At 38.8% G+C, this 27,219-nt stretch overlaps 1 protein-coding gene across 3 annotated transcripts in view; it reads left to right on the plus strand.

Moving 5' to 3' along the window:
- Window positions 1-9,097: 9,097 nt before the first annotated feature.
- CCDC141 (coiled-coil domain containing 141) overlaps window positions 9,098-27,219 on the plus strand; it is a 225,856-nt gene continuing 207,734 nt past the window's right edge. The window contains exons 1-2 of one of the 3 annotated variants that reach the window (XM_070802931.1): window positions 9,098-9,433; window positions 11,787-11,909. In XM_070802931.1, coding sequence (XP_070659032.1) covers window positions 9,332-9,433; window positions 11,787-11,909 — 225 coding nt within the window. In that variant the 5' untranslated portion in view covers window positions 9,098-9,331. The remainder of the gene's footprint in view (window positions 9,434-11,786; window positions 11,910-27,219) is intronic. The other 2 variants (XM_019970003.2, XM_019970011.2) reach the window with 2 other exon arrangements.

Genomic DNA, 27,219 nt, shown 5'->3' on the forward strand with positions numbered 1-27,219 from the left:
TGTTTCAATGTCATTCTCCCAAATCTTCCCACCCTCTCCCTCTCCCACAGAGTCCATAAGACTGTTCTATACATCAGTGTCTCTTTTGCTGTCTCGTACACCGGGTTATTGTTACCATCTTTCTAAATTCCATATATATGCGTTAGTATACTGTATTTATGTTTTTCCTTCTGGCTTACTTCACTCTGTATAATAGGCTCCAGTTTATCCACCTCATTAGAACTGATTCAAATGTATTCTTTTTAATGGCTGAGTAATACTCCATTGTGTATATGTACCACAGCTTTCTTATCCATTCATCTGCTGATGGGCATCTAGGTTGCTTCCATGTCCTGGCTATTATAAACAGTGCTGCGATGAACATTGGGGTACACGTGTCTCTTTCCCTTCTGGTTTCCTCAGTGTGTATGCCCAGCAGTGGGATTGCTGGATCATAAGGCAGTTCTATCCTTGAATTTTGCATTATGTTATTTTTCCTTCCTTGGCGGAATTATAGCTGCATGGAGAAGTGACAGCTCACTCTCAGTGTCACTGCTGGGCTCCCAAGCAGCTGGAAGGACTGCTGCTCTTTAGGCTTCCCCGGGGATTACTCTGGGCTGGAAATTCTCAGCCTCATCTGGAGTTAAGCAACAGTGAAGACAAAACAAAAGGAGCATAATTTTCCAAAATCAAGTTGACTAAGACTGCTGTCTTCTCATTTACTCACCCTCCCTTCTGAAGGGTAACTCTCTGGACTCTTCATTATGTTAACAAGAATTAGAGAAACTCTGCTATGTTGAAGCCTGGGTGCACAGCTCAATGTAGGTAGAAAGCCTTATTAGTTTAAATTTTTAAAATAAACTTTGCACATAAAAGCTTTTCACTGATTAAAAAAAAAAAACTTTTCTGGCTTGAAGTATTATAGTGTCTCCCACTGAGAAAAAAAGTTTTGCCAGAATAGTAATAGCCACATATTTGCTGATTATTTTAACTGCACTCTATACAAATATTTGACAGTTTTGCAGATCAAACATTGTTCTGTTGCCCTTCAGTTGCTAAGTCATATCTGACTCTGCGACCCCATGGACTGTAGCCAACTAGGCTCCACTGTCCATGGGGTTCTCCTGGCAAGAATATTGGAGTGGTTTGCCATTTCCTTCTCCAATACATTGTTCTAGATAGAGAATTTTAGGAAAATGTGTACATGATAATTGAACAGATATTGCTATCATTTCACACACTTGGTAAACCATGCCTTAAAATTAGAGTAAATGCAGCCATCTTTAATCTTTGATCAAGTTCAAATTTTCGAGCTTTCCCGAGTTTTGTTTTGCTTTGTTTTTCTTAGTACTTATAGAAGAAAATTTTACTGGATATTAAAGTTGCTTGTTTATAATTATTCTTCCAGGTCATATGGAGAGGCTAAGCATTATGTCATTAAATGTGTTAATTGTAAGGAAATCTATGGCAATCAATGTACACAGAGTGTAAAACTGTTAAAAAGAGTCATGATGTTTCTTAAGTAAGTCATAAGTGTCTATAAAGAAACATCCCAAAGGGGTATTGTTTTGGCATTTGTGTTTGGGGTGCTATGGAATTCATCCCACCTCTGCTTCCACTCTTGACTCCTACCCTCTCCGTGAAGAGTTTTTTTTAACGACATTAAAGAAGTGTTAAGTCAAACGATGCCATTCTTTAGATGAAAACCTTGCAATAATGTCCCGTCTCAGACTGAAATCCAAAGTCCTTACCTGGGTGTAAGAGCAGGGTTGCCACGTGGTTTATAATCCAAGCAGAACTCTTCAGAGAATGGAAGGGGCCACAGTAATTATGCCAGGGAAGCAGGCATACCACATGATTATCCCAAGCAAGCCAGACCCTTACTTGGCAGATCTCATGTTCTATCAGCATCCTCTTCCCTCAGTTCTCACTTAGCTCCAGCCACATTGACCTACTGAAAGATTTTCAGCTATAACAAGCGTGGCCAGCTACCTGGAATGTTCTTTGCTGAGATGTCCTCATGCCATGCTCTTTTAGGCTTAATTCTTGCCTCTACTCAAATCTCATGTCTTCAGAAGTTTTCCTGACTCTCCCCCTGTTCACTCTCACCTTCTTACTGCCTTATTTTTCTTCATAACACTTATTACATCCTAACATAATTATATATGTATTTTTGCTTGTGTTCTAACTGGTTGTGTCTCCCCCACCAGAAGGCAGGCTGCATCAATGGGTGAACTTTGTTTCATTTATTGCAGTGCGCCTGGCATCTGGAACAGTGCCTGACATCTACCAGTTGTTTAATCATACCCACTGAATCAACAAGTGAGTATCTACATAGAAGAATAAGTTGACAGCTAGGATGGAAGCTTTTTTAAGAGCACACTTTAATTTACTTATGGTTATTAATTAAATGACAGTGCTTATAATCTAAGAAATAAATGAGAAGTGCCAGGGAGAATATTACATAATACAAATAATGAGTTGGGGAAGATTTTGTTGAAAGTGAATGATTAAAGGTGGTATTCTAGAACTGCTGACTCACTGAAATTTTTGTACCATTTGATTATACTGACATATTTCCTCCCTGGTAATGCACATTTTATGTCTTTCTAAGGTATTTAATCCATTTGAGTTGGTTGCCTGCTGCTGCTGTTAAGTCACTTCAGTCGTGTCTGACTCTGTGCGACCCCATAGACGTCAGCCCACCAGGCTCCCCCGTCCCTGGGATTCTCCAGGCAAGAACACTGGAGTGGGTTGCCATTTCCTTCTCCAATGCATGAAACTGAAAAGTGAAAGTGAAGTGGCTCAGTCGTGTCCGACTCTTAAGTGACCCCATGGACTGCAGCCCACCAGGCTCCTCCACCCATGGGGTTTTCCAGGCAAGAGTACTGGAGTGGGGTGCCATCGCCTTACCATGTTATAATTCAACATAATTTTAAAACTTATTTCAAATTTTGTGGCAGTTACTAGATTTAAGAAATCCCTGAACAGACGTCTTAGAAATGATAATGCATAACTATCACAACACCACTGATGTACCAGGCATGAAGTGTTTTTCAAATGTTATTAAATCCTCCCAACAGACCTATTTGATCTTGGTAAGAGTCCCATTATCTCCAATTTGCAGTGAGGAAGCTAAGGCACAGAGGGGTAAAGGCAGTCTGGCTTCAGAGCCCCTAACCCATTGCCTTTGCCATTTTGAATGGTTTACTTCTTGTTGATTTGGAATTATTATCAGTTTATTCTTCCTGTTAATTTCTGTATCCCAATAGAAATACCCTGAAAGTATCCCCTGATTTCTCTGGCAAGTTTTAAATGAAACCTTTTGTGATTCAGTCTGATTAACCACTACCAGTTGTTTTCCCTTAATTTTTATCACTGTAGATTTCTACCTTGGCTATGTTTTTCATTGTTTATGGTCTTTTTTCACTGTAATGTTACCATTTCAAGAAGAGAGACCTCTGTTTCGCTCTGTTTTGCTCACTGCTATATTCCTAATATGTTAGTGCCTGCTGCTGCTGCTGCTAAGTCACTTCAGTTGTGTCCGACTCTGTGCGACCCCATAGATGGCAGCCCACCAGGCTCCCCCATCCCTGGGATTCTCCAGGCAAGAACACTGGAGTGGGTTGCCATTTCCTTCTCCAGTGCATGAAAGTGAAAAGTGAAAGTGAAGTCACTCAGTCGTGTCCGACTCTTATCGACCCCATGGACTGCAGCCCACCAGGCTCCTCCATCCTGGTATGTAGCAAATGCTCATAACTATTGGTTGAATGAGTAAATACTGAGTGAATAAATTGTATCAAAACGTGATTTGATCAGTCAGCCAATATTATAAGCACCAATTCTGTGGTATGTGTGTGTGTGTGTGTGTGTGTGTGAAAGTGAAAAGTGAAAGTGAAGTTCCTCAGTCGCTTCTGACTCTTTGTGACCCCATGGGGTCACAGTCAGACCCAACGGAGCAAGTAAGTACACAGTATGCACCCGTGCACGCGCGCGCGCGCACACACACACACACACACACACACACCACAGAATTGGTGCTTATAATATTGGCTGACTGATCAAATCATATTTGGATACAATTCATTCACTCAGTATTTACTCATTCAACCAATAGTTATGAGCATTTGCTACATACCAGGACGGAGGAGCCTGGTGGGCTGCAGTCCATGGGGTCGCTGAGGGTCAGACACGACTGAGAGACTTCACTTTCACTTTTCACTTTCATGCACTGGAGAAGGAAATGGCAATCTACTCTAGTGTTTTTGCCTGGAGAATCCCAGGGATGGGGGAGCCTGGTGGGCTGCCACCTATGGGGTCGCACAGAGTCGGACACGACAGAAGTGACTTAGCAGCAGCAGCAGACCATAGCCTGCCAGGCTTCTCTACCTATGGGGATTCTTCAGGGAAGAATACTGGAGTGGGTTGCTGTACCCTCCTCCAGGGGAATCTTCCCAACCTAGGGATCAAACCCCGGTCACCCACATGGCAGGCAGAAATTCTTTACCATCTGAGCCACCAGGTAAGCGCCTCTGTGCCTAGTACTCTCCTTCATATATATATAGCTATATATGTGTGTGTGTTGTATATATTATATATAAAACACAAACACATATATAGTATTTGCTAAATATCAAGTTCTCTTCTAAGTGCTTTGTATAAAGCAACTGTTTTTAATCTCTGAGGTGGTCTGCAAAGATTTTGAAAAAAAAAAAAAAAAGTTAAGACTTAATTCCTTTATGTAAAGAGCCTTAAATCTAGTTAAGAAATAATACCAGTGGAGTGATGAAATAATTACAAAACAATTCAAGTTTATAATACAAGCATAACATTATTAAATTTTAATTACAATTGCGTTTGAGGGAAGGGGAATATATGCAGGCATTTCAACTTTTAAAAGGAATTGACAGTTTATCTTGGTCTTTAAGAGATGGGAGGAATTCATATAGATGAAGTGGAGAAGAGGATATTTCTGGGTAGAACAACTGAGTTAACGTGGAGAACAAAGATGATCTTTGAGGCCTGGGAATAATGGTATACGTTATTAGGTAGGTATGAGGACAAGACCATAGATAACTTTCAAACCCAGAGAGAAAAAGTTAGACCTGAGGTGGCTAAAATCAGTGAATCACTGTATGTGGATATGTGCATGCGTGTGTGTATAAGTGTGTGGAATTTATAAAGTCATAAAAATAAGTCTTTGTAGCCATTAAATTATGTGGATTAAATGCAAAGTACTCATCCCATTCCTGGCACATAACTAGCTATAATTATACAGTAACTATTATTATTTACTGATAATAATAATAGAGAAAATTATGCCTTACATTTTTAATCTGGATAAATAGACTTCTTCTGTGTTATTCATATTAAGTCTAATTTGTCTTTATAAACATATACAGTTTAATCAATAATAGCATTAAGACAAATGCTAAGAATGAGCAGACTCTACATATACTCCAGCAAAGAAAGTGTGTCGTTTGAATGGCATCCTCATAGAGCTAAAAAATAATCATATAACAAAGTTTTTATTACTATCAGTTACCTATATTTCATTAAAATGTGCTATTGGTCATTGTGGAAAATAGTGTGGTATTTCTTCAAAAAATTAAAAATAGAATTGCCATGTGATCTAGCAATTTTACTTTTGGGTATATATCCCAGATAATTAGAAAGCAGGGTCTCAATGTGATAATTTATACACCCATGTTCATAGTAGCACTATTCACAAGAGATAAAATGTAGAAGCCACTCAAGTGGCTGAATGGATGAGCAAAACATGGAATATATATTCAAGAGAATATTATTTAGCCCTTAAGAGAAAATATGACATATGCTACAGCATGGATGCCCTGGAGAAGGAAATGGCAACCCACTCCAGTATTCTTGCCTGGAGAATCTCATGGACAGAGGAGCCTGGCGGGCTACAGTCCATGGGGTCGCAAGAGTTGGACACAACTGAGCGACTAAACCACCACCACCACAGCATGGATGAACCTTGAGAACATCACGCTAAGTAAAATTGGTGGAGGTTTAGTCACTCAGTCGTGTCTGACTCTTGTGACCCCATGGACTATAGTCGTCAGCCAAGCTCTTCTGTCTATGGGATTCTTCAGGCAAGAATACTGAGTGGGTTGCCATTTCCTTCTCCAAGTAAAATTAATCAATCACAAAAAACAACTGCTATGAGATACTTGGTGTAGTCAAAATCATAGAGAAAGAAAGTAGAATGGTGGTTGCCAGAGGTTTTGGGGTGGTGTAGGGGATGAAATTATTGTCTAATGTGTATAGAGTTTCATTTTTTATAAGATTAAAAGAATTATGGAGATAGATGTTGGTGAAGGTTGCACAACACTATGAATGTATTTAATATCACTGAACTGTACACTTAAAAATAGTTAAGATAGTAAATTTTGTTATGTGTATTTTACTGCAATAAAAGAAAAACTGGGGGGGGGGGGATGTGCTATTTGCAACTCTACAGAATCCAGTTATAGCTTTTTGATTCCCCATGGAGGATTTTTCACTAAAATTCAGCTGATATGAAAACAAAAAAAAACCAGGCATTTCCCAGAGGGATAAACAGAGAAGGCATAATAACCTCAGCAAGATCCTCTATAAACTTCAAAGAATATGAGAATGCCTGTAAGGTTTTTTGTTTTGTTTTGTTTTGTCCTGCTTTTTTGGTGACGATAGGGGAGGCAGAGTATAAACAAACTAGCTCAAAAGCTTTCAAAAAAACCCGTCTAATTATAGGGTAGCAATTTCTTGAATACAGTATATTTTACACTTAGGTTTTCCAAAGTATTTCCCAGGGTTAATAATGCAGCTTATAATTAAATATTATGCTAGATGAAGAGACCTAGACCAAGTTTCTAAATGAGCAAGATGTAGACGGAGAGGTCTAAACAACAGAGCTTCCAAGGAAGAAGGACTAAGAAGTTGAAGAGGAAAGAAATAGAAAGCAAGGGAAGGGGAGAAAAAAGTGATTCAAGTCTTTTGAAGATGTTAAAGCCAAGAATTTGAATTAAAGGACATGTGTTAGAAACCACTTAAATTCATGCATGCGGTTTGCATTATTGTCCATGTCCACCAATGCAGAAAATATTTCCTATGCAGCACTTTGGGTCTGCTCAGAAAGATCATCTATACAAAGACAGATGCCATCACCTTTGCAGCTGAATAGCTGGATTAATCTTTTAACAAGGTCTTACATATTTCTGATTGCTTTTGCCCTTAAGCCTTGGAATTAACCAGACTTGGATCCTAGTTCTCTCTCCTCCTCACCTGTCTCTTCCCTTTCCCTTCCGATGGGCCTGTGACTCCGCGCAGTCCGCACTGCCCTCCATACGCGTTACACAGTCATTCACCTGAAGTGGGGCTCTGTGAACGTCAGCAGTCTTCTAACCATTGTCTAAGTAACCTGTTTCCCCTTGCCTCCTGAGGGCCTTTATGCAACTTCTGAAACACACTGAGTTTCTAACAGTAGATTAGCTCTGGGGGAAGGTGCGCTGTGTACTTTGGGTGCACTGTTTGCTGTTGCGGTTTGCCGTGTACACAAAGGCTTAAGCAAGGCTGCTTTGGGCATTTTAGTTTAGGGTGTGGCGATTACGTGACACACTTGTCAACTCTTGATTTTTCTTGAGGGCAATTAGCTGAAAACTGGTTTCACTCAATTTGTTTTGGTTTGTTTGGACCAACTGTTTGCTCAAGCAGAAGGAGCCCGCCTTGAATACCGAGGCAGCCGCTATAGAGAGGTCAGGATGGTTCTCTGCAAGCTCTCCATCCCTGCCATAGGATGAAACCATTTACAGTACTTCCTGCATCATGGTGTCTCTTGGCATCTGCTCTCCTGAGCTTGCCCCAAATGCACCCTTTATGGCCTCTGCTGAAGTTCTGGAGCCCAGGAACTGGGGCCTGGGTGGTTTCCTTTTGCTGACCAGCAGGCAACTGGGTCATGCCCACATAACTGCAGAGCAGCCAGGACATGCTCTGGGAAGCAAAAATAATTGCCAAAACCAAAATATATGTAATAACACTATTTCCCCTTTGATTCAAGAATATCATCATGAACAAAGCTGAGGTGCTGACTCAGCCTTCTGAATAATGAACCTGAACCTGACCATGCTTTTAAATTGAGCTAAGGGTTTAACCAGCAAGTGGACTCATTTAAGTCGGTTTATTGCTATATCCTCCACTCTGGCTTCGGCCCAAAGATTTCCGACAGCTTCAGCAGCTCCAGAGTCAGTATCTCTGATGTGTTTGCATCTGACCTCTGACCTAAGCTTCAGTGTTATTTTCAGCTGTTCCTTGACAGGGAATCCAACAGCTGCTGTTTAATACCACAGACAACTTGTGACACACACTGAGTTTCTAGCAATAGGATTAATCTGTCGATCTTAGGCTCTGATTTAAGCCATCTATAATTTTCCTGCCCCAGGCATGGGGTGGGGGAGGGTTGGAAATAAAACCAAATCTGAAGTACAATGTTATTCTTTTTAAAAGAAAAGTAGCAAAATATACATAATGTTAACCTTTAATCAAAAATACAAGTCATGCCCCTGCTACAATTAAAAGTAATTGGAACATGTATTACTTCCTAGTAGTCATGATACCTGAACTTGAAAATACTGTTCAGTGGAGTAGATAGTTGCAAAGAAATCCTGACATGCTGGCTATCTATTGATAAATGCTCATTGAAATGTTTTTAAAAGTCCCTAAGAAACTCAAGGCTCTGAGAGAAATGTGGCCATTTCACATAAACTTCATTTGACAAGAGGCAATTTTAGAAAAGCAGATTAATCCAAAAATGTATTTCAAACAATTTTATGGCTTAGTCCCAGAATAAATACCAGAACTTGTTTTTAAAGTACATCTTTCTGAGTTTGCTTTGCATGAAAAAGACTTAAAAAAATCTTGAAAAGATTGATACCCAGGTTAATGACTGGCTGGTTTCAAAGTTCACCATCACTGTATAGATTCAATGGCTAAAGTATCTTGGGTTGTCAGGATGTAATTCTTTTTCCATTTGCTATCAAACATCAGCTGATAGGCAGAGAGCTAGAAGCTGCCCTCTGCGTTTAAGATAATGGCCAAAATAACAGGCGCTCAGTATTACCATACTAGGGGTGTGGCGATTCTCTCCCGTTCTTTCCTCTCTCTCTCATGATAAACTCAATGAGGTTGTCTATTTTTAACCTCCTGTTCTTTCCTTTTGGCAGAGTAATCAGTACGAGCGGAGCTCTTTCCCTGAATGAATCCAAGTAACCCCAGTGGTTGCCTTCTGAAATGAGCAGCAGCCACACATCTGCACAGAGGCTGTCCGACGCTTAAACTCTGGTTCTAACATACCATGTCCAGCCAAGAGAGTCCTGCTGTGGAGTTTTCTACAACGACAGTCAGTTCAGTAGCTGTGCAGGCTGGGGACTCCAAAATCGTTATAGCTGTCATAAAGGTAAGCAGACAACTTCCTTTTATTCTGTGTGGCTGTAGACTTCTTGTTTTGCTGATAATCCTAAAAATTCCACAAAATCAGCAGTACATAGCATATAGAAAATAACCCAGCAAGTACATCTTAATGCTTCTTTAAATTGGCAACTGAGAGGACCCTCTAAGTTTCAGCTAGTTGCTAGAGTTTCTCTTTCAGTTAGCCATAAAACATCTACAGCAGCTTGATTTTTCAGAAAAGCAATAACAAATCCTATTGTATACTTTCAGTTTTGTTTTTAAAGGCAAAACATTTGTGACCACAGGTTCGTGATTGCTAGGCTTAAGAGTCCAGTGGACCTGTGAAATGTCTGTGATTTTTGAGAGTGGATGTGATGAAGGAGGGAAGAGATAAGGGGCGACATTGTTTTCAGCGTGACGGAGCACAGGGAACTCCTAACAAGAGACAGTGACACTTGCCCTCTGCAGCTCTGGTTTTGACATGGTGAAGGCACTAGTAAATCCTTGTCACACTGGTGAGAGAATGAAGACCCTACCAGGGAAGATGCGAGGGGCATGTGTCTAACTTGCCCTTAACCACAGGAAATTGAAGCCACTTGGGACTTAAAGGTTTCTGTATGTTTTATGTCAAGCAGTTTGCCCTTTGCAAAGATGAGCACACGTCTTTAGGTTCAAGAATGTATGCGTGATTTTATTCCCTATGAATATGTCCTATGAAAATTCCTGAAGCCTTTTGCTTGGATTTAGACAACTCACCACCTTAAGAATTCAGGGTTTAATGAAGGGAATCAGTGCTCACCAGCCTGTTACTTTCAAGACCCCGCCAGGCTTAACCGAATGAATTTTCTGGCCTTTTGTAAGAAGCATGGACAATAAAGCCTGTTTAATTTCACTTAATTGCCGAAAATTTTATGTTATTTTGAAAATTCGAAACAGGAAGGCAGTACTTGACACTGAACGAAATGATTCAGTCTAGAAGCACTGAAAGCACAGAATGCAAAGTGTTCCTACCAAGGCCGCTTGCCCAGGGCTCTTGAGACTTGGTCTCACAATAACAGGGCCTCTGCTGAGTCCCTTGACCTCTATTCTTTTCAAAGGCAATGGATGGATGTGAAAAAAAGCCAGAAGCAAAAGCAGCAATACTGATAACTTGCATGTCATTTTATGATGCTCTGAGTAACTGCAATTATCAGCAGTGAGGGAAAAAGAGGAAAAATTACTGTTATTTTTTTTTAATTCACTTTTCTTTCCCTCAAATATGAAACATTTATTTGAGTAGGATGAGGAAGAATGCATATAGAATAGATGATAAAAGAATCAAGGCTAAATTGACAGTAAGAAAAAAAAAAACTCTAAAATTAGACTGGAAACTCTTAACTAAAACTGTTTTTAAGAAAGTTCCCTCCATCCTGCCTCCTCAGCTCCCTAAGTTCACTGCTGTGCTGTTTGACATAAACTCCAAGCTGTTCAAAATGGAAAGTGTGTCTTAATAGAAGTGCTTGTGTCTGATTTATGTGGGCTTCTGGTTTCTAAACAGTCTCAGGGTACTAATGGTCTGGGATAGACATGTAGCTTTCTCATTTCTCCTCAGCAATTCACTTAGCCAAGTGCATGTGCCCGCTACTTCTTCCTCTTGCTGAATCGATATTGCTTCTTAAAAAAGCAATTCCTTAGGAAATGCAATGATGAATTATATCTTGGGGCAGGACACTGAAAGGGTCCTTCATGTGGAAAACAAGTTGAGTGCATTCAAATGGCAGTTGTCACACATCCAACTTCACTGATATTTTTGTACATGCTTTATTGAATATTCAACGATAAAATTTGAAAAATATTATGTTTTAACTTTGAAATAAACTAAGAATCACTTGCTTCCTCTGCTCTTTATTCTTTCTGATTGATTCAGCAAGATTAAAGACACTAATCAGCATAAATTACATTTATGAAACCTTTTCCCTTTGGTGAAGTTCACACCTTACTTGCTCAAATCACTATTTTTATAGAATTTGTTTTTTTGAGCAAGAGAATGTAAACTTGTGTGAGTTATTCTATAATTTTTTACTATTCAATAATATATAACCTATTGTAAATGTTCCTCATTTGGGAACTTTTAATTTAAATCTAATATGCTAAGAGAAAAGAATTTATCCTATGAATGAAAAAAAGAAAAGCCAGGGCACGGATTTATGTTAGAACTGTTCTGTTCTAATTTAAGTAAGACCTATCTCTATAGAAAGGTTAAACTCTTCACAGTGTAACTGGAAGCTTTGGAAAAGAAAAAAAGGGAAGGAAAAGGAGAAGGGTGAAAGGGAAGGAGTAAGGGGAACTAAAAGTGCATTTTATCCCATTTTTATCTTTAGTGTGGCAAATGGATACAGCTTCAGTTGGCTGAATCACAGCCCAATCTTCTAGAAATTGGAAGCAATCAAGACGAAACCAAAAAACTTCTTCACGATCATGAACTTCTTTTGACCAAACTCAAGGTAAGATATTAAGATATGAAGGAGATACAAAATTAAGAAGAAATTAAAAGCTATTTCTTACACTTCCCCTTGATTCTCCCTTATGTCACTGACCTATGGCTATTTTAACTTCATGCCAGATAGATAATGGAAAAACACTATAGTTGAGCAAACACCAACATTGGAGAAAAGTAACAAGATTTTTTTTTAAACTATCCCTAATGTGATAGAAAATATGTAGTGATAATATTTTCACTGTGGATAAATAAGTACTTTCTTTTTTCCTGGCTGCCTCCATGAAAAAAAAATTCCATCATTTCCATTTCATGCAATGTACTGTCAAGCTACAATAACAGACCCAAACTTCTATTGTTAATGATACCTGCTGGCAAAAATAATATAGAGGGTTTTTCCCTCTTGAACTATTGAAAAGATCTGATTTTACATTTATTATTAAGAGTTCTTGAAACCAAAGAATAGTTTTAGTGAAGAGTTATTATTGCATATATGTTGTGACTATTTAGTTAAGAATCTAAAAACAATATTGGTTTGAGATTGCCAGATAAGATATCTAATCAGAGACAGGAATATAGTTTGTGGGGTCCAGCACAAAGTGAAAAGCAGGAAGAAGCTTTTTCTTGGCCTGTCACAGTGTTTTTAAAATCTGTTATTTAATGTCTGGCTCCTTTGGGCAGGGGAATACGTTGGGGTCAGTGCTGCTGCTGCTAAGTCGCTTCAGTCGTGTCTGACTGTGACCCCAGAGACGGCAGCCCACCAGGCTCCACCGTCCCTGGGATTCTCCAGGCAAGAACACTGGAGTGGGTTGCCATTTCCTTCTCCAGCCCCTCACAGACACTGGGCCGCAGCCCCAGCTCAGTGTATAGGGTGTGGACCTCCCCAACCTTTCTGAGCTGTGCCCTGACACCTGCCAGGGCAGAGGGCAGAGGTCATTGAGCAGGGGCAGGGGAGCAGACAGGATAACAAGGAGTTTCTCTCCCTGGAGGGACGGACCACATGGTGAGTGAGGCTCCCATCCCTCAGCACTTCCTCTGTTGCCATTGAACTTTACTTGCAGAACACCCAGTCAAAGGTAAAATTGTTAAGAACTTCAAGACAGTAATAGGTAAAACATTAAACCCTAAGTAGTTTTTCCTTCTGAGAATGGAACCCAGTGCAGCCGTGAACCCTGTGAGTGATAACCCTCGTAGGCAAATGAGTGTCATTCCTAAAATCAAAGAGGCTGGATTCAGAAGTCTACAATGACTAGGTATTCTGTGTCATTAGCACTTTAATGTTACTTGCTTCTTTGAACATCTAGGCTGGAATTTACACTTGCTTTCTAGATTTAGAGGCAGAGCTGATAGGCATCTGACAAGTACCAGCAGCAGTAGTAAAAGTAAAGGATAAATCAGACTGAGAAGTTAAAGAATTAGTACTGGAGCAGGAGGGTATTAGAGTCCAGAATTTATTCTCCTGTGTAGATAGCTCCTTGTCCTTCAAGGTAGAAATCCCTGGTGACCAGGAAGTGCTTCGTGTATCTTAAAAAACACATGCTGATGTAAGCAGTCATTGAACCAGGGATCAAGAGACTAATTTTGCTTCCCTTGTGGCTCAGATGGTAAAGAATCGGCCTGTAATGCAGGAAACTTTGGTTCAATCCCTGGGTTGGGAAGATCTCCTGGAGAAGGTAATGGCTACCCACTCCAGTAGTCTTGCCTGGAGAACCCCATGGACAGTGGAGCCTGGTGGGCTACAGTCCCTGCGGTTGCAGAGTTGAACATGACTGAGCGACTAAGCACGCACACACATGCCAATAGCTAGTTTAGTTTGGCTAACAATTCAAGGTTTTGCTGCTACAGAAAAAGCTCAATTTTATGACTTGTGGAAATGCAACACTTCCCTACAATTCTTGCTCATCCATAGAGGTTTACTTTCTCAAGGTCTCCTGTGTCCCCAGCCCCTTCATACACACCTGCCAACTGTTTCTGAAGTTAACCCAGAAGCTGTATGTCTTCCCCAGGTCCTGCTAGCCGTCCATGCCCAGCCAGCCCTTTCAGGTCCACTGATGGGCTGTGCGTGGTGGGGAAGCTCACAGCAGCCTGGGTTTCTCAGGCTACCTCTTTCCCCCCAGCCCTATTCCTATCCAGACCTACAATTCCAGGGAGAATTCTCTCTTAAGCAGAGCAGTTCGTCTCTCCTTAACAACTGTGCTCAAATTTGCATGCCTGAATCTACACAGGAGCACAGCTGGAAAAGTGTTTTCTATTAATGGGATTCATGTGCAGAAGGTGCTTGTGATTCTCAGTTGTAAAGTCTTGTCCTTTAATGCCAGTCTTCTGGACCTTAGGCTTTTATCTGTAAAGATGATTGGGAAAGGATGAATCAAAGGTTCGTATCTGTTGTGGATCTTGTCTTGATGTGCAGTGGAATAGTGGAACCATTCTTCCTCTCTGCCTGTGGGTCTAAGAACATGGGGTCTTAAGTAGAAAGACCTTTTGACTTCCTGCAGATCTCTAGCCATGACCTCTTAGTGTCCATTTCCCGTAACCTCTCCTAACTCAACAAACCAGCCACTTACCCCCAAGAAATTTTTAGTAGTAGCATCATCTTGGTTAAAAAAAAATCAAGAAGTCTGAAGTCTGTTTCATATTTGCTGACAAAAGACTTTTTTAAATAAGAGGAATGTGAATTCCATATTGTAAATGGCTGGAGTAATTTAATTTACCAGTTATTATGTTGTTAGGGTAGGTACAGTCTTAACCTGTAGCAGGAAATTGTTGTACCGAGTTATTTTTAATGTGAGCTCTTTGAATGATAGGAACATTAGCAGTTCGATAAGCCAATAATATTTAATATTTAATGTTCTCTCCAGTGTTTTCCATATGCACAGGGCCCTGAGATTTGTTCTAATTATAAAGAAGAATGTACTATCAGGAGTATCGGGACGGTGTAGGAGTTCTGTGCTGAGTCCACTCTGCTTTGGACAAAGTAGTTAGCCTTTCTGGTCTCGGGTTCTTTATTTGAAAAATTATGATAGTAATTAATACCTTCAAACATCTACAAAGGAAATCTGGGGGAGAAATGCAATGATTTACAGAAGTGCTTGTTGCCTTGAAAAGAAAAAGTACTTAATTATTCTGTTGATACTTAATATATCAGAGAAATTTGGGTATTTAATTTTATAAGGAAGGTATTTTCTGCCTTCCATTAAAATTATCTCAAATCCTAATAATTTAGACTAAAGGGAAAAATTCTGGTGACACAGAATTTGTTAGCGTGTTTCTAATGTTGGTAATGTCTATGCCCCAGAGACCTTATTTTCCTTTCAACAGAGTACTTAACCATTTCTACGGAGTGTCCAGAGAGAAATATTTCCCTATTTTCAGTGGGGGAAAATATAAACATGTGGAGAAAATATTCATTCCCTAAAGGTGTCTAGATTCTCAAACCACACTCAATTTTTATTTTAATGAGAAAGAAGGAATTCAGGAAAGGGAAGAGTGAAGTGTAAGCAGGTAACAAAGATCTGTTTGTGGCCCCTGTCAGCACCACATCCTCAGGTGGCTCAAGGAGGAAAGAAGGGTCAGAAATGCCTGAGGAATGTTTCTGAAAACATTCTGCCCCTTATCATCTGTCTGACTACTAACTGCATTGCTATTGTGCAAAGGAATTACAACTGTGGTGGTGTTTAGTCACTAAGTCACGTCTAACTCTTTTGTGACCCCATGGACTGTAGCCCACTAGGCTCCTCTGTCTGTGGGATTTCCCAGGGAAGAATACTGGAGTGGGTTGCCATTTCTTTCTCCAGGGCATCTTCTGACCCAGGGATCGAACCCATGTCTCCTGCATTGGCAAGTGGATTCTTTACTATCTGAGCCACCAGGAAAGCCCAACTACAAGAGCCAAGAAAACCTCTGGACTCTTGCTCCTGTATTTGTTTTTAATATATAATACTAGCATTCAGTGAAGAATGACCCTTGAAAATATAAAACACGAAAAAGTTCACCTCTGACTTGACTCATAAATCTATTGACTTCCTGATTCCAATTTCATCTCTGACCCAGTGAATGTTTATTTTTGTCCTATTTTTCTTTACTTAGTTAAAAATGAATAGTCAAAATATATTAGTAGTGGTAGTCCTACTAAAACTTATTTCTTAAATAAGGAATAGTGTGATTTTTCTCCTATAAACTGCTATAAAATATGTAAATGCATATTTAGTATGAATGACTCATTTAAAAAAATTTTGTGGTAAATTTGCAATTTCAACCATTTTTTTCATTTCTGAAAATTTATCACTCATCAAGGACCTATGATGTATTTAGCATGGATGAAAAGAGAAAATGAAACATAAAGACATTAAAAAACTTATAGTTTAGTAAAAGAAATAAGATAAGAACACTATTATAATTAGAAGACAAAAGGTAATAAGTACTACATGCATTTATTTATTTATTATTTTTTGTTGGGGTATGGTTGCTTTACAATATTGTGGTGTTTTCTGCTGTACAACAGAGTGAATCGGCTATAAGTATACATATCTCCCTTCCCTCTGGACCCCCCTCCCACTGTCCCCACCCCCCATCCCACCAATCTAGGTCATCAGAAAATGCAGAGCTGAGATCCCTGTGCTATGCAACAGGTTCTCACTAGCTAGCTATTTTACTACATGATACCGTATGTATGTCAGTCCCGGTCTCCCAATTCATCCCACCTCCCACTTCCTCCCCACCACGTCCACCCACTTGTTCCCTATGTCTGTGTCTCTTTTCCTGCCCTGCAAATAGGTTCATCTGGACCCTTTTTCTAGATTCCACATATATGCGTTAACATACGCTCTTTGTTTTTCTCTTTCTGACTGACTTCACTGTGTAAGACATCCATGTCCATCCATGTCTCCACAGATGACCCAATTTTGTTCTTTTTAATGCCTAAGTAATATTCATTGGGTATATATACCACATCTTTATCCATTCATCTGTCAACTATATTTAAATACAATTCAGTGGCATTAATTGTGTTCACAGTGTTGTGCATTACAGCTATCAACTTCCTACCCAAGTTTTCATCACCCCAAACAGAAACTCTGTACCTATTAAGCAAAGATTCCCACTCCCTTCCCTGGTTAATCTCTCTAATCTACTTTCTGCCCTTAAGAATTTGTCTAATTTAGGTATTTCATGTAAATAGAATCATATAATGTTTATCCCTTTGTGTCTGGCTTATTTCACTTACCATATGTTTTCAAGATTCATTCATGTAGCAGGTATCAGAATTTCATTCCTTTTTATGAATGAATAATATTTAAATATATGGATATGCCACATTTTATTTATTCATTCATCTGACCATGGACACTTGGGTTATTTACACTTTTCAGATATTGTAAATAATGCTACAGCGAACAGTGGTATACAGGTATCTGTTTGAATACCTGCTTTCAGTTCTTTTGGAGTGGAATTGCTTGCTCGTCGGGCTTTTCTATGCTAACTCTTTGAGAAAACACCAAAATGTTTTTCACAGTGGCTGGCCATATTACATTCCCACCAGCAATGTACTGTGTGTTCCAGTTTCTTCACATCATTGCTAAACTTGTTATTTTCTGTGTGTGTATTTGAGTGTATTTAATTATAACCATCCTATTTGATGAAGCAGTATCTCAGGGTTGATTTGTATTTCTCTAATGACTGATGATGTTAAACATCTTTTCATGTGCTTACTGGACAGTCGTATATCTTCTTTGGAGAAATGTCTTTGCCCACTTTTTAACTGGGGTGTTTGATTTTTGTTATTGAGTTATAAGAATTCTTTGCATATTCTGGATATAAATTCTTATAAAATCCTCATTATAGGATTTGCAGATATTTTCTCCCATTCTGTAGATTATCATTTAACTTTGTTCATGATGGTCTTTAATCATATATTTTAATAAAGTAAGACTGTGTGACTTGAATTATATATATTTACATGTTGAAAAAAAATTTATAGGATGTGTGTTGTGAATGTGATAGAATGCTTTAGGACAGGGTTGGAAGAAGAATAACATATTTTGCAAGATCTTTGTCATAGCAATGATTTATCCTAAATGTTTACTTCATATAGGAGACTTATTTTCTCTCCTTTCTGTTTTCCTGTAAGACCCACAAATTAGGAAATTCTTCTCTCTCAGAAATGTTGGAAAAATGCTTTCGGCCACGTCTCCTCTTCCTATAGGAGTGAAGGGCACTGTGTTACCGGTTGGTGAGACTAGGGGAGGTATCCAGCATGGGAAAGCCAGCCTCAAGGGCTTTCTCTGCAGACCATGACTGCCTGTGGCTGCAGGTTCTCTACTCTTTCTGCTTCTGCTGATTTGGCCAGATGTCCCTGCATGGCAGAACAGGCCTCAGTCTGGCCTACACAGAGCAGCCAAATATATGTCTATACTTCAGACCCAGTTCTCTTCAGAGGCAGGTCCCAAGGACTAGGTTTTAAAGAAAATAGTAGAAAGTCAAATCAAACCTGTCCTCCAGCTTTGCCAGTAACAACAGCAGATATTTTGATCCATATGCTTGGATTCTGATGTCTGTTTCTCAATTGATTTGGAATCTTGAGGGGAGAGAGGTGAAATCAATTGTCACCTTCCAAATTCCGGCACTTAACTGATGTGTGGTTTAAAGGAATCTGTGTTGTAGTGCTCTCTACATGTAAGGTACCTGTCATAGTTTGCTGATCATTTTGACGAAGGTCGTGGAAACAATACAGAACCTGTACAGAGTTCTTGGGGGAGTGGGAACTAGTGGGCAGTGTGATTTCTCTTTTAGGCTTTTGAGAATAGAGGGCTTTTCCATTTAAAACAAAAATATTATTCTCACAACTAAGAAACAGCAAAACGTCCTAGTGATTCTCCCTGGCTGACATAGTACTTTCCTAGTAGTGTACAGAGGTATTTCTTTTCCCAGACATTAAATTCCAGTGCATAGTATGGAGCTGTGGGGTTCTAAGAAAGTCTAAGAAATAGAATTTCTTTAGAATAGAGTAGAAATAGCATTCTTTAGATTTTGAGAGTGCCATAGGCAATCTTATAAAATATTGTTTTTATGAGATAAGTTGGCTTAAGAGGCTAAAGAGTCCATGCCAATAGGCTTCTCAGACATGAAGTAAAGGCACATTAAGATTTGGGCTAAGCAGCCCAAAGTGGTTTGTCTATAGAATATGTCCATACTTAATGAAGTATTGATTCAAGTTGATTTATTAGAGGGGAAGGAGTTCTATAAGGAGACATTTTTGTCAGCACAGAGACTGAAGAGTAAAAAATTTGGCAAGGATACCCTCTATCTTACCCGTGTCTTGGTTTAGCAGTCAAGGTTGGGCTCCTTGGGAGAAGCTGAAGGGTCCATGGGAAATATGAAACACTCATCATATTTCTCTGTGGCTGGGACACCAAGTGACACAGAGTCAGAAGGAATTGAAGCTTTTTCCACACTTCTTTTTTTCTTTTTTCCACACTTCTGAAGGGAACAGAGAAGGGCTCGGTTATAGCAAATACTGATTTGACAACCCTGGAAGGACCCAATATTTGGCAAGATATGGTAGATTTAAGGTGACCATGATGTCTTTGGCACTCCTCCCATTGAGAAGGGGGGTCTAAGTTCATTCCCTTAAAACCGGGCAGACTCTGACTGCTTTGAGCAAATAAATATAGCATAGATGATGATGATGCGGTGCCAGTTTCCAGTCCAGTCTCAAGAGACTTTTACTTTTACTTCCTAAATAAATTCCAAATAGTAATCCCAAATAGTCACTCCTGGAACCTAACCTATTGAGTAAGTCAAGGAACATTACAGAGAGGCCCATGTGGAGATGAACTGAGTATCCCAGCAGCAGCTCTGGCTGGCCAGTCGTGTGAGCGAGGCATCTGGAAATTGATTCTCCAGACCTGGCTGGACTTCCAACCTGACCTCTACAGAGTGGGCACAAGTATTACCCACTTAGCCCAGCCTGAGAATTAATTGTGAGCAAAATAAATAATTGTCATTTTAGGTCTTCAGAATGTGCAGTGGTTTGTCACACAGCAATAGACAACTGGAACAGAGGGAAACAGCAATGCTGGCATCCTCTCAGGATTTTGAAGGCAGCCCTCATGAATGAAAACAGACAGGCAGAAGAAAAGAAGAGTTTTCATGGGGAGACAGTTGAGAAGTAGAGCTAGGATTCTCTAAATGAAAGATGTTATGATAATACTAATGATAGAGAAAAATAAAACTTTGAAGTTTGTGAATGATCTACTCTTAGAAAAATGAAAGCAGATTCAAAGATATCTGTTATAATGCTAGTCTCTTTGACTTGAATTTGATACTCTTTCTTGATCAGGAGGAAAAATCTTCAGTTATAACTCAGCACACAGGGATGTGCGCAAAATATTATGGATATATTGTAGGAGGAGTGACTAATTCTTCCAGGAAAACCAGGGGAAGCTTGACAGAGAAAGTGATATATGAGCTGTTTTACAGGTGAGTATGAGTTTTCCAGACATCATTGACCAACTTAAAGGACAAACAATGAACTAGAGGGAAAATACTTGTAATTTATATGACAACAAAAGGGTTATTATACTCCTTTATATTGATGAGAGACAAATAAATATAAATACTAGACTATTCACAGAAGAGAGACAAACTGCCAGTAAGCATGTAAAAAGATGATCAACATCAATAATGCTCTAAGAAATGAAACGAGATAATGATAAAAAGTAAATCATTCATTGTCTTACTTCCTGTTGTTCAGTTGCTAAGTCATGTCTGACTCTTTGTGACCCCATGGACTGTAACATGCCAGGCTCTTCTATCCTCTATTGTATCCCAGAGTTTGTGCAAATTCATGACCATTGAGTTGGTGATGCTATCTAACCATCTCATCCTCTGCTGCCCCCTTCTCTGTCTATCCACCATGATAAGTTAAAATACTGGTAACATCTGGTAATGGTGAGAATGTGAGGAAAGCAGCATTCTATACTGTTGGTGAGAATCTGGATTATCAAAATTATTTTGGAAACTTGCAAGCATTAAAATGTAAAATGCTCACATCCTGAGACTCAGCAACCTCACCTCTGGGAATCTATCCTTGGAAATAAAAACACTAGTAAAGATACAGATATGAAGTTGCTTTGTTATGATATTAAGCATCTTTTCACATGTTTCTGATAGAATAACTTAACTGGAAACAAAAAAATGTCCAACAATGGGGGAATGAAGTATAAGAAGATTATTTGTGTTTCTTTTAAACTGTAGGAGAGTATAGTGAGCCCTAGGTATATTATTGCTGTGACATGGACAAACTCTTGAGTGTTTAAACCAGTGCTGGTTGGGCTTTACATTGTCGCCAACATATTCCTCTTTGAAAACTGGGTCAAAAGTCAGGATCATAACTAGCATTTTTGAGGTCATACACCTGTAGCTTCCAAGCTGTTACTTAGAAAGTAGTCCTCCTTTAAAATACAAATCTACAAACAAAATGTTTTTCAGAAAGTAGAACACATAGTCCTTAGTTATGAAAAAAAGGGTTTTGGTCTAAGATTTGGACTGAAAAGGCAGAATTCTGATGTTCAAGATATACAAGTGAGGGGTGGCCAAGGTTAGATGATAGCACAGAATCTACTCACCCCACTCCCAATCTTCAATATACACCGAGTTAGATTAAATGTCAGGATAAAAATTTACCTTTTGCATTCTATTCAGATGATAACAGATACTTCTGCTCTGGAAAAAACATACTTAATCAAGAATGAGCGAATTTTGTTTTGTTTATTTAAGTCTACTATACTCCCACCTAATTAGCCTTAGCCATAATGCATCTTGTCTAAACAACAGACTTATTTTAGATTTACTTTAAGTATAAATGTGTAAAACTCAAGATGTTTTCAAATAACATGGCTCTGTCATTCTCATGAGAAGTCTAGCTATTACTCCTCAGGAGAATACGGCGAACTTCTGATTCTGTGGTTAGACCTATCCTTCAAATGATTAATACCTGAGTCCTCCATCTCCCGCCTAACACATATTTGAAGTTTGGGGACTTGACTAAGATTAGAATTTTTGTCTTTAAAAAAAATGTCTTAAAATTGGATACTCATTCTATTTCCAGGAAAGACGGATTGAATGCCCTCCACTCTGTCTCCATTAAATGTAGCTATAAACCTGGCAGAATGTATGTGTGCTGAGGATGCTGAAAATGAGAGACTACCACGTAGATTAGGGAAAGTGTCCAGAATTCCAAAGATCACCAAGCCAATATTGTTGTTGCTTTTCTTCCCTCTTTTCAGTATTACTCAGCTCAGATCAAAAGCAAATTTACACCCTGAAGAATGCATCAGATATGGGCAGAAAAATTTTCAGAAAAGTCTTCTCTTTCAGATCTGAGACCTAGAATGAGGACTTCTGTGAATTAGAAAGGGAGGAAATATCTTGATTTTTTTTTTTTTTTTGCCTCATGTTTTCCTATTCTCTGCTCCAACCCAGGCAATTCCCAAATGTTGGTAAAGACGGAGGCAGTAGGCAGGTGTCTAAATCTCTGAGAGAGGGGATCTTATCTCTGACCAAGGAACTGTGGTCCCCAGTTTAGTCACTCAGTTGTGTCCAACTCTTTGTGATCCCATGGACTGCACCACAACAGGCTTTCCAGTGCATCACCAACTCCCGGAGCTTGCTCAACTCATGTCCATCAAGTCGGTGATGCCATCCAACCATCTCATCCTCTGTCGTCCTCTTCTCCTCCTGCGTTCAGTCTTTTCCAGTAACACTGTCTTTTCCAGTAAATCAGTTCTTCACATCAGGTAGCCAAAGTATTGGAGCTTCAGCATCAGTCCTTCCAATGAATATTCAGGATTGATTTCTTTTAGGATTGACTAGTTTGATCTCCTTGAAGTCCAAGGGACCCTCAAGAGTCTTTTCCAACACCACAGTTCAAAAGCATCAATTCTTTGGTGCTCAGCTTTCTTCATAGTCCAACTCTCATATCCATACATGAGTACTGGACAGGCCATAGCTTTGACTAAATGGACCTTTGTCAGCAAAGTAATGTCTCTGCTTTTTAATATGCTGTCTAGGTTGATCATAGCTTTTCTTCCAAGGAGCAGGCATCTTTTAATTTCATGGCTGCAGTCCCCATCCACAGTAATTTTGGAGCCCAAGAAAATAAAGTCTCTCACTGTTTCCATTGTTTCCCCATCTATTTGCCATGAAGTGATGGGCCGGGATGCCATGATCTTAGTTTTTTGAATATTGAGTTTTAAGCCAGCTTTTTCAATCTTCTCCTTCACTTTCATCAAGAGGCTCTTTAGTTCTTCTTCGCTTTCTGCCATTAGGGTGAATGTCATCTGCATATCTGAGGTTGTTGATATTTTTCCCAGCAATCTTGATTCCAGCTTGTGCTTCATCCAGCCTGGCATTTTGCATGATGTACTCTGGATGTAAGTTAAATAAAGCAAGGTGATAGTGTGCACCCTTGACATACTCCCTTCCCAGTTTGGAACAAGTCCATTGTTCCATGTCTGGTTCTAACTGTTGCTTGTTGACCTGCATACAGGTTTCTCAGAAGGCAGGTGAGGTGATCTGGTATTCCCATCTCTTTAAGAATTTTCCAATTTTTTGTGATCCACACAGTCAAAGGCTTTGGCATAGTCAATAAGGCAGAAGTAGATGTTTTTCTGGAATTCTCTTGCTTTTTGTATGATCCAACAGATGTTGGCAAAATGACCTCTGGTTTCTCTGCCTTTTTTAAATCCAGCTGGAAAATCTGGTAGTTCTCAGTTCATGTAATGTTGGAGCCTAACTTGGAGAATTTTGAACATTGTTCTGCTAATGTGTGAGATGAGTGCAATTGTATGGTAGTTTGAACATTCTTTGGCGTTGTCTTTCTTTGGGATTGGAATGAAAACTGACCTTTTCTAGTCCTGTGGTCCCAAAACTTGTCATAAATTCACATTCCTTTTTTCTCCCCTGTGTTCTCCCCACTGCTTGGTACTGCAGATACAGTGGTGGGAAGGAAATCAAAGTCCCAGGTTTCAGGCTAGAGGACCAGTAAGAGGGTGTCTGTGGTACATATTGCAGGCATGTGTCAAGCCGGTGAAATGGGAAGACAAAGAAGGTGAGAGAGCAGTCTCATGTTTCAGCTTGATAGTTCATGTTAGATAGATGGCTGTCTGATTTTCTTAAAGAAATCCTAATTATGCTATGAGTAGAGAAGGCACTCTAAAGAACCATGAGCTGTCAGATTCAGTGTCATAGGACATGTTTTTTTACTTTAAGTTTCACCTCAAAATATATCCCAAGTATTTATATAATTGGAACTAGAGGAACCCAGACCACTGAAGGCTGTTGCTGACTGCTTTCTGAAAGCCTGAGATTTTTGATTCAGTGTTCCCATAAGCTATTAAACTTTTACTAATGTGTTAGACAGAAAACACTTCTTAGAGTAGCAATAAATAGAAATATATAATATGAACCACAAATGTAATTAATTTACATTTATATTTACATGTAATTTATTTTTCCAGTTCTATTGAAAGTTAATTGATATACATCACTATATAAATTTAAACCTTATAGCATGATAGTTTGATTTACATATATTGTAAAATGATCACCACCATAGGTCAGCTAACATCTATCTTCTCATACAGGTACAATAAGAAAAAAAAGAAAGAGAAGGGAAGGGGAAAAAAATTATTGTGATGAGAACTGACTCTTTTAACTTTCCCCTGTATTATGCAGCAGTGTTAGCTATAGACATTGGATTGTATATTACACCTTACAACTGTAAATTTGTACATTTGAACCACCAGTTCCCCTTCTCCACACCTTCTGCCTCTGATAACCATTGATCTGTTCTCTGTATCCATGAACTCAGTTTTTGTTTGGTTTTTAGATTCCACATGTGAAGGAGATCATATAGTTTTGTCTTTCTCTGACTTATTTCACTTAGCATAATGCCTTCAAGGTTTGCTCATGTTGCAAATGATAGAATTTGTTTTTTTAATGACTGAATACTATTCCATTGTATGTATATACACACTTTCTTTATCCATTCATCCATTGATGGACACTTACGTTGCTTCTATGTCTTGGCTATTGCAAATAATGCTGTTATGAACATGGAGGGCTGCAGATATCTTTTGAGTTACTGTTTTCACTTCCTTTGGTTATAGTCCCAGAAATGTATTGTTCAGTAGTTTTATTTGCAACATTTTGAGGATCTTCCATTCTGTTTTCCATAGTGGCTGTACCAGTTTTCAATCCTACCAGCAATGCAGAAAGGTTCCCTTATCTCCACATCCATGCCAGCATTATTATCTCCTGACTTTTTGATGAGGGTCATTCTATCAGGTGTGAAGTGATATCTCAATGTGGTTTTAATTTGTATTTCCCTAATGACTAGTGAGCATCTTTTCATATACCTGTTGACCTGTAATGATGTTGAGCATCTTTTCATATGCCTGTTGACCTTTCAATATATTTTCTTTGGAGAAATGTCAGTTCAGATCCTTTGCCATTTTTAATTTTTTTTTTTTTTTTGCTATTGAATTGTAAGAATTTTTATTCATTTTGGCTAGTAACCCTTTATCAGATATATGATTTGAAAATATTATTTTCTCATTCCATAGATTGTCTTTTCACTTTGTTGATGATCTCTTTGAAAAATTCAACACCCATTTATAATTAAAACTCTCCAGAAAGCAGGCATAGACCCACAGCAAACACTATCCTCAAGTGAAAAAGTTGAAAGCATTTCCCCTAAAGTCAGGAACAAGACAAGGGTGCCCACTCTCACCACTACTATTCAACATAGTTTTGGAAGTTTTAGCCATAGCAATCAGAGCAGAAAAAGAAATAAAAGGAATCCAAATTGGAAAAGAAGAAATAAAACTCTCACTGTTTGCAGATGACATGATCCTCTACATAGAAAACCCTAAAGACTCCACCAGAAAATTACTAGAGCTAATCAATGAATATAGTACAGTTGCAGGATATAAAATTCATACACAGAAATCCCTTGCATTTCTATACACTAACAATGAGAAAACAGAAAGAAAAATTAAGGAAACAATTCCATTCACCACTGCAATGAAAAGAATAAAATACTTAGGAATATATCTACCTAAAGAAACAAAAGACCTATATATAGAAAACCATAAAATACTGATGAAAGAAATCAAAGAGGACACAAATAGATGGAGAAATATACCATGTTCATGGATTGGAAGAATCAATATAGTGAAAATGAGTATACTACCCAAAACAATTTATAGATTCAATGCAATCCCTATCAAGCTACCAATGGTATTTTTCACAGAACTGGAACAAATAATTTCACAATTTGTATGGAAATACAAAAACCCTTGAATAGCCAAAGCAATCTTGAGAAAGAAGAATAGAACTGGAGGAATCAACCTGCCTGACTTCAGGCTATACTACAAAGCTATAGTCATCAAGACAGTATGGTACTGGCACAAAGACAGAAATATAGATCAATGGAACAAAATAGAAAGTCCAGAGATAAATCCACACACCTATGGACACCTTATCTTTGACAGAGGAGGCAAGAATATACAAAGGAGAAAAGACAATCTCTTTAACAAGTGGTGCTGGGAAAACCGGTCAACCACGTGTAAAAGAATGAAACTAGAACACTTTCTAACACCATACACAAAAATAAACTCAAAATGGATTAAAGATCTAACCATAAGACCAGAAACTATAAAACTCCTAGAGGAGAACATAGGCAAAACACTCTCCAACATATATCACAGCAGGATCCTCTATCACTCACCTCCCAGAGTAATGGAAATAAAAGCAAAAATAAATAAATGGGACCTAATTAAACTTAAGAGCTTTTGCACAATGAAGGAAACTATAAACAAGGTGAAAAGACAGCCTTCAGAATGGGAGAAAATAATAGCAAATGAAGCAACTGACAAAGAATTAATCTCGAAAATATACAAGCAACTTCTACAGTTCAATTTCAGAAAAATAAATGACCCAACCAAAAAATGGGCCAAAGAACTAAACAGACATTTCTCCAAAGATGATATACAGATGGCTAACAAACACATGAAAAGATGATCAGCATCACTCATTATCAGAGAAATGCAAATCAAAACCACAATGAGGTACCATCTCACGCCGTCAGAATGGCTGCTATCCAAAAATCTACAAACAATAAATGCTGGAGAGGGTGTGGAGAAAGGGAACCCTCTTACACTGTTGGTGGGAATGCAAACTAGTACAGCAACTGTGGAGAACAGTGTGGAGATTCCTTAAAAAACTGGAAATAGAGCTGCCTTATGACCCAGCAATCC

The sequence above is a fragment of the Bos indicus genome, chromosome 2 (genome assembly GCF_029378745.1).
Source record: "Bos indicus isolate NIAB-ARS_2022 breed Sahiwal x Tharparkar chromosome 2, NIAB-ARS_B.indTharparkar_mat_pri_1.0, whole genome shotgun sequence".
NCBI lineage: Eukaryota > Metazoa > Chordata > Mammalia > Artiodactyla > Bovidae > Bos > Bos indicus.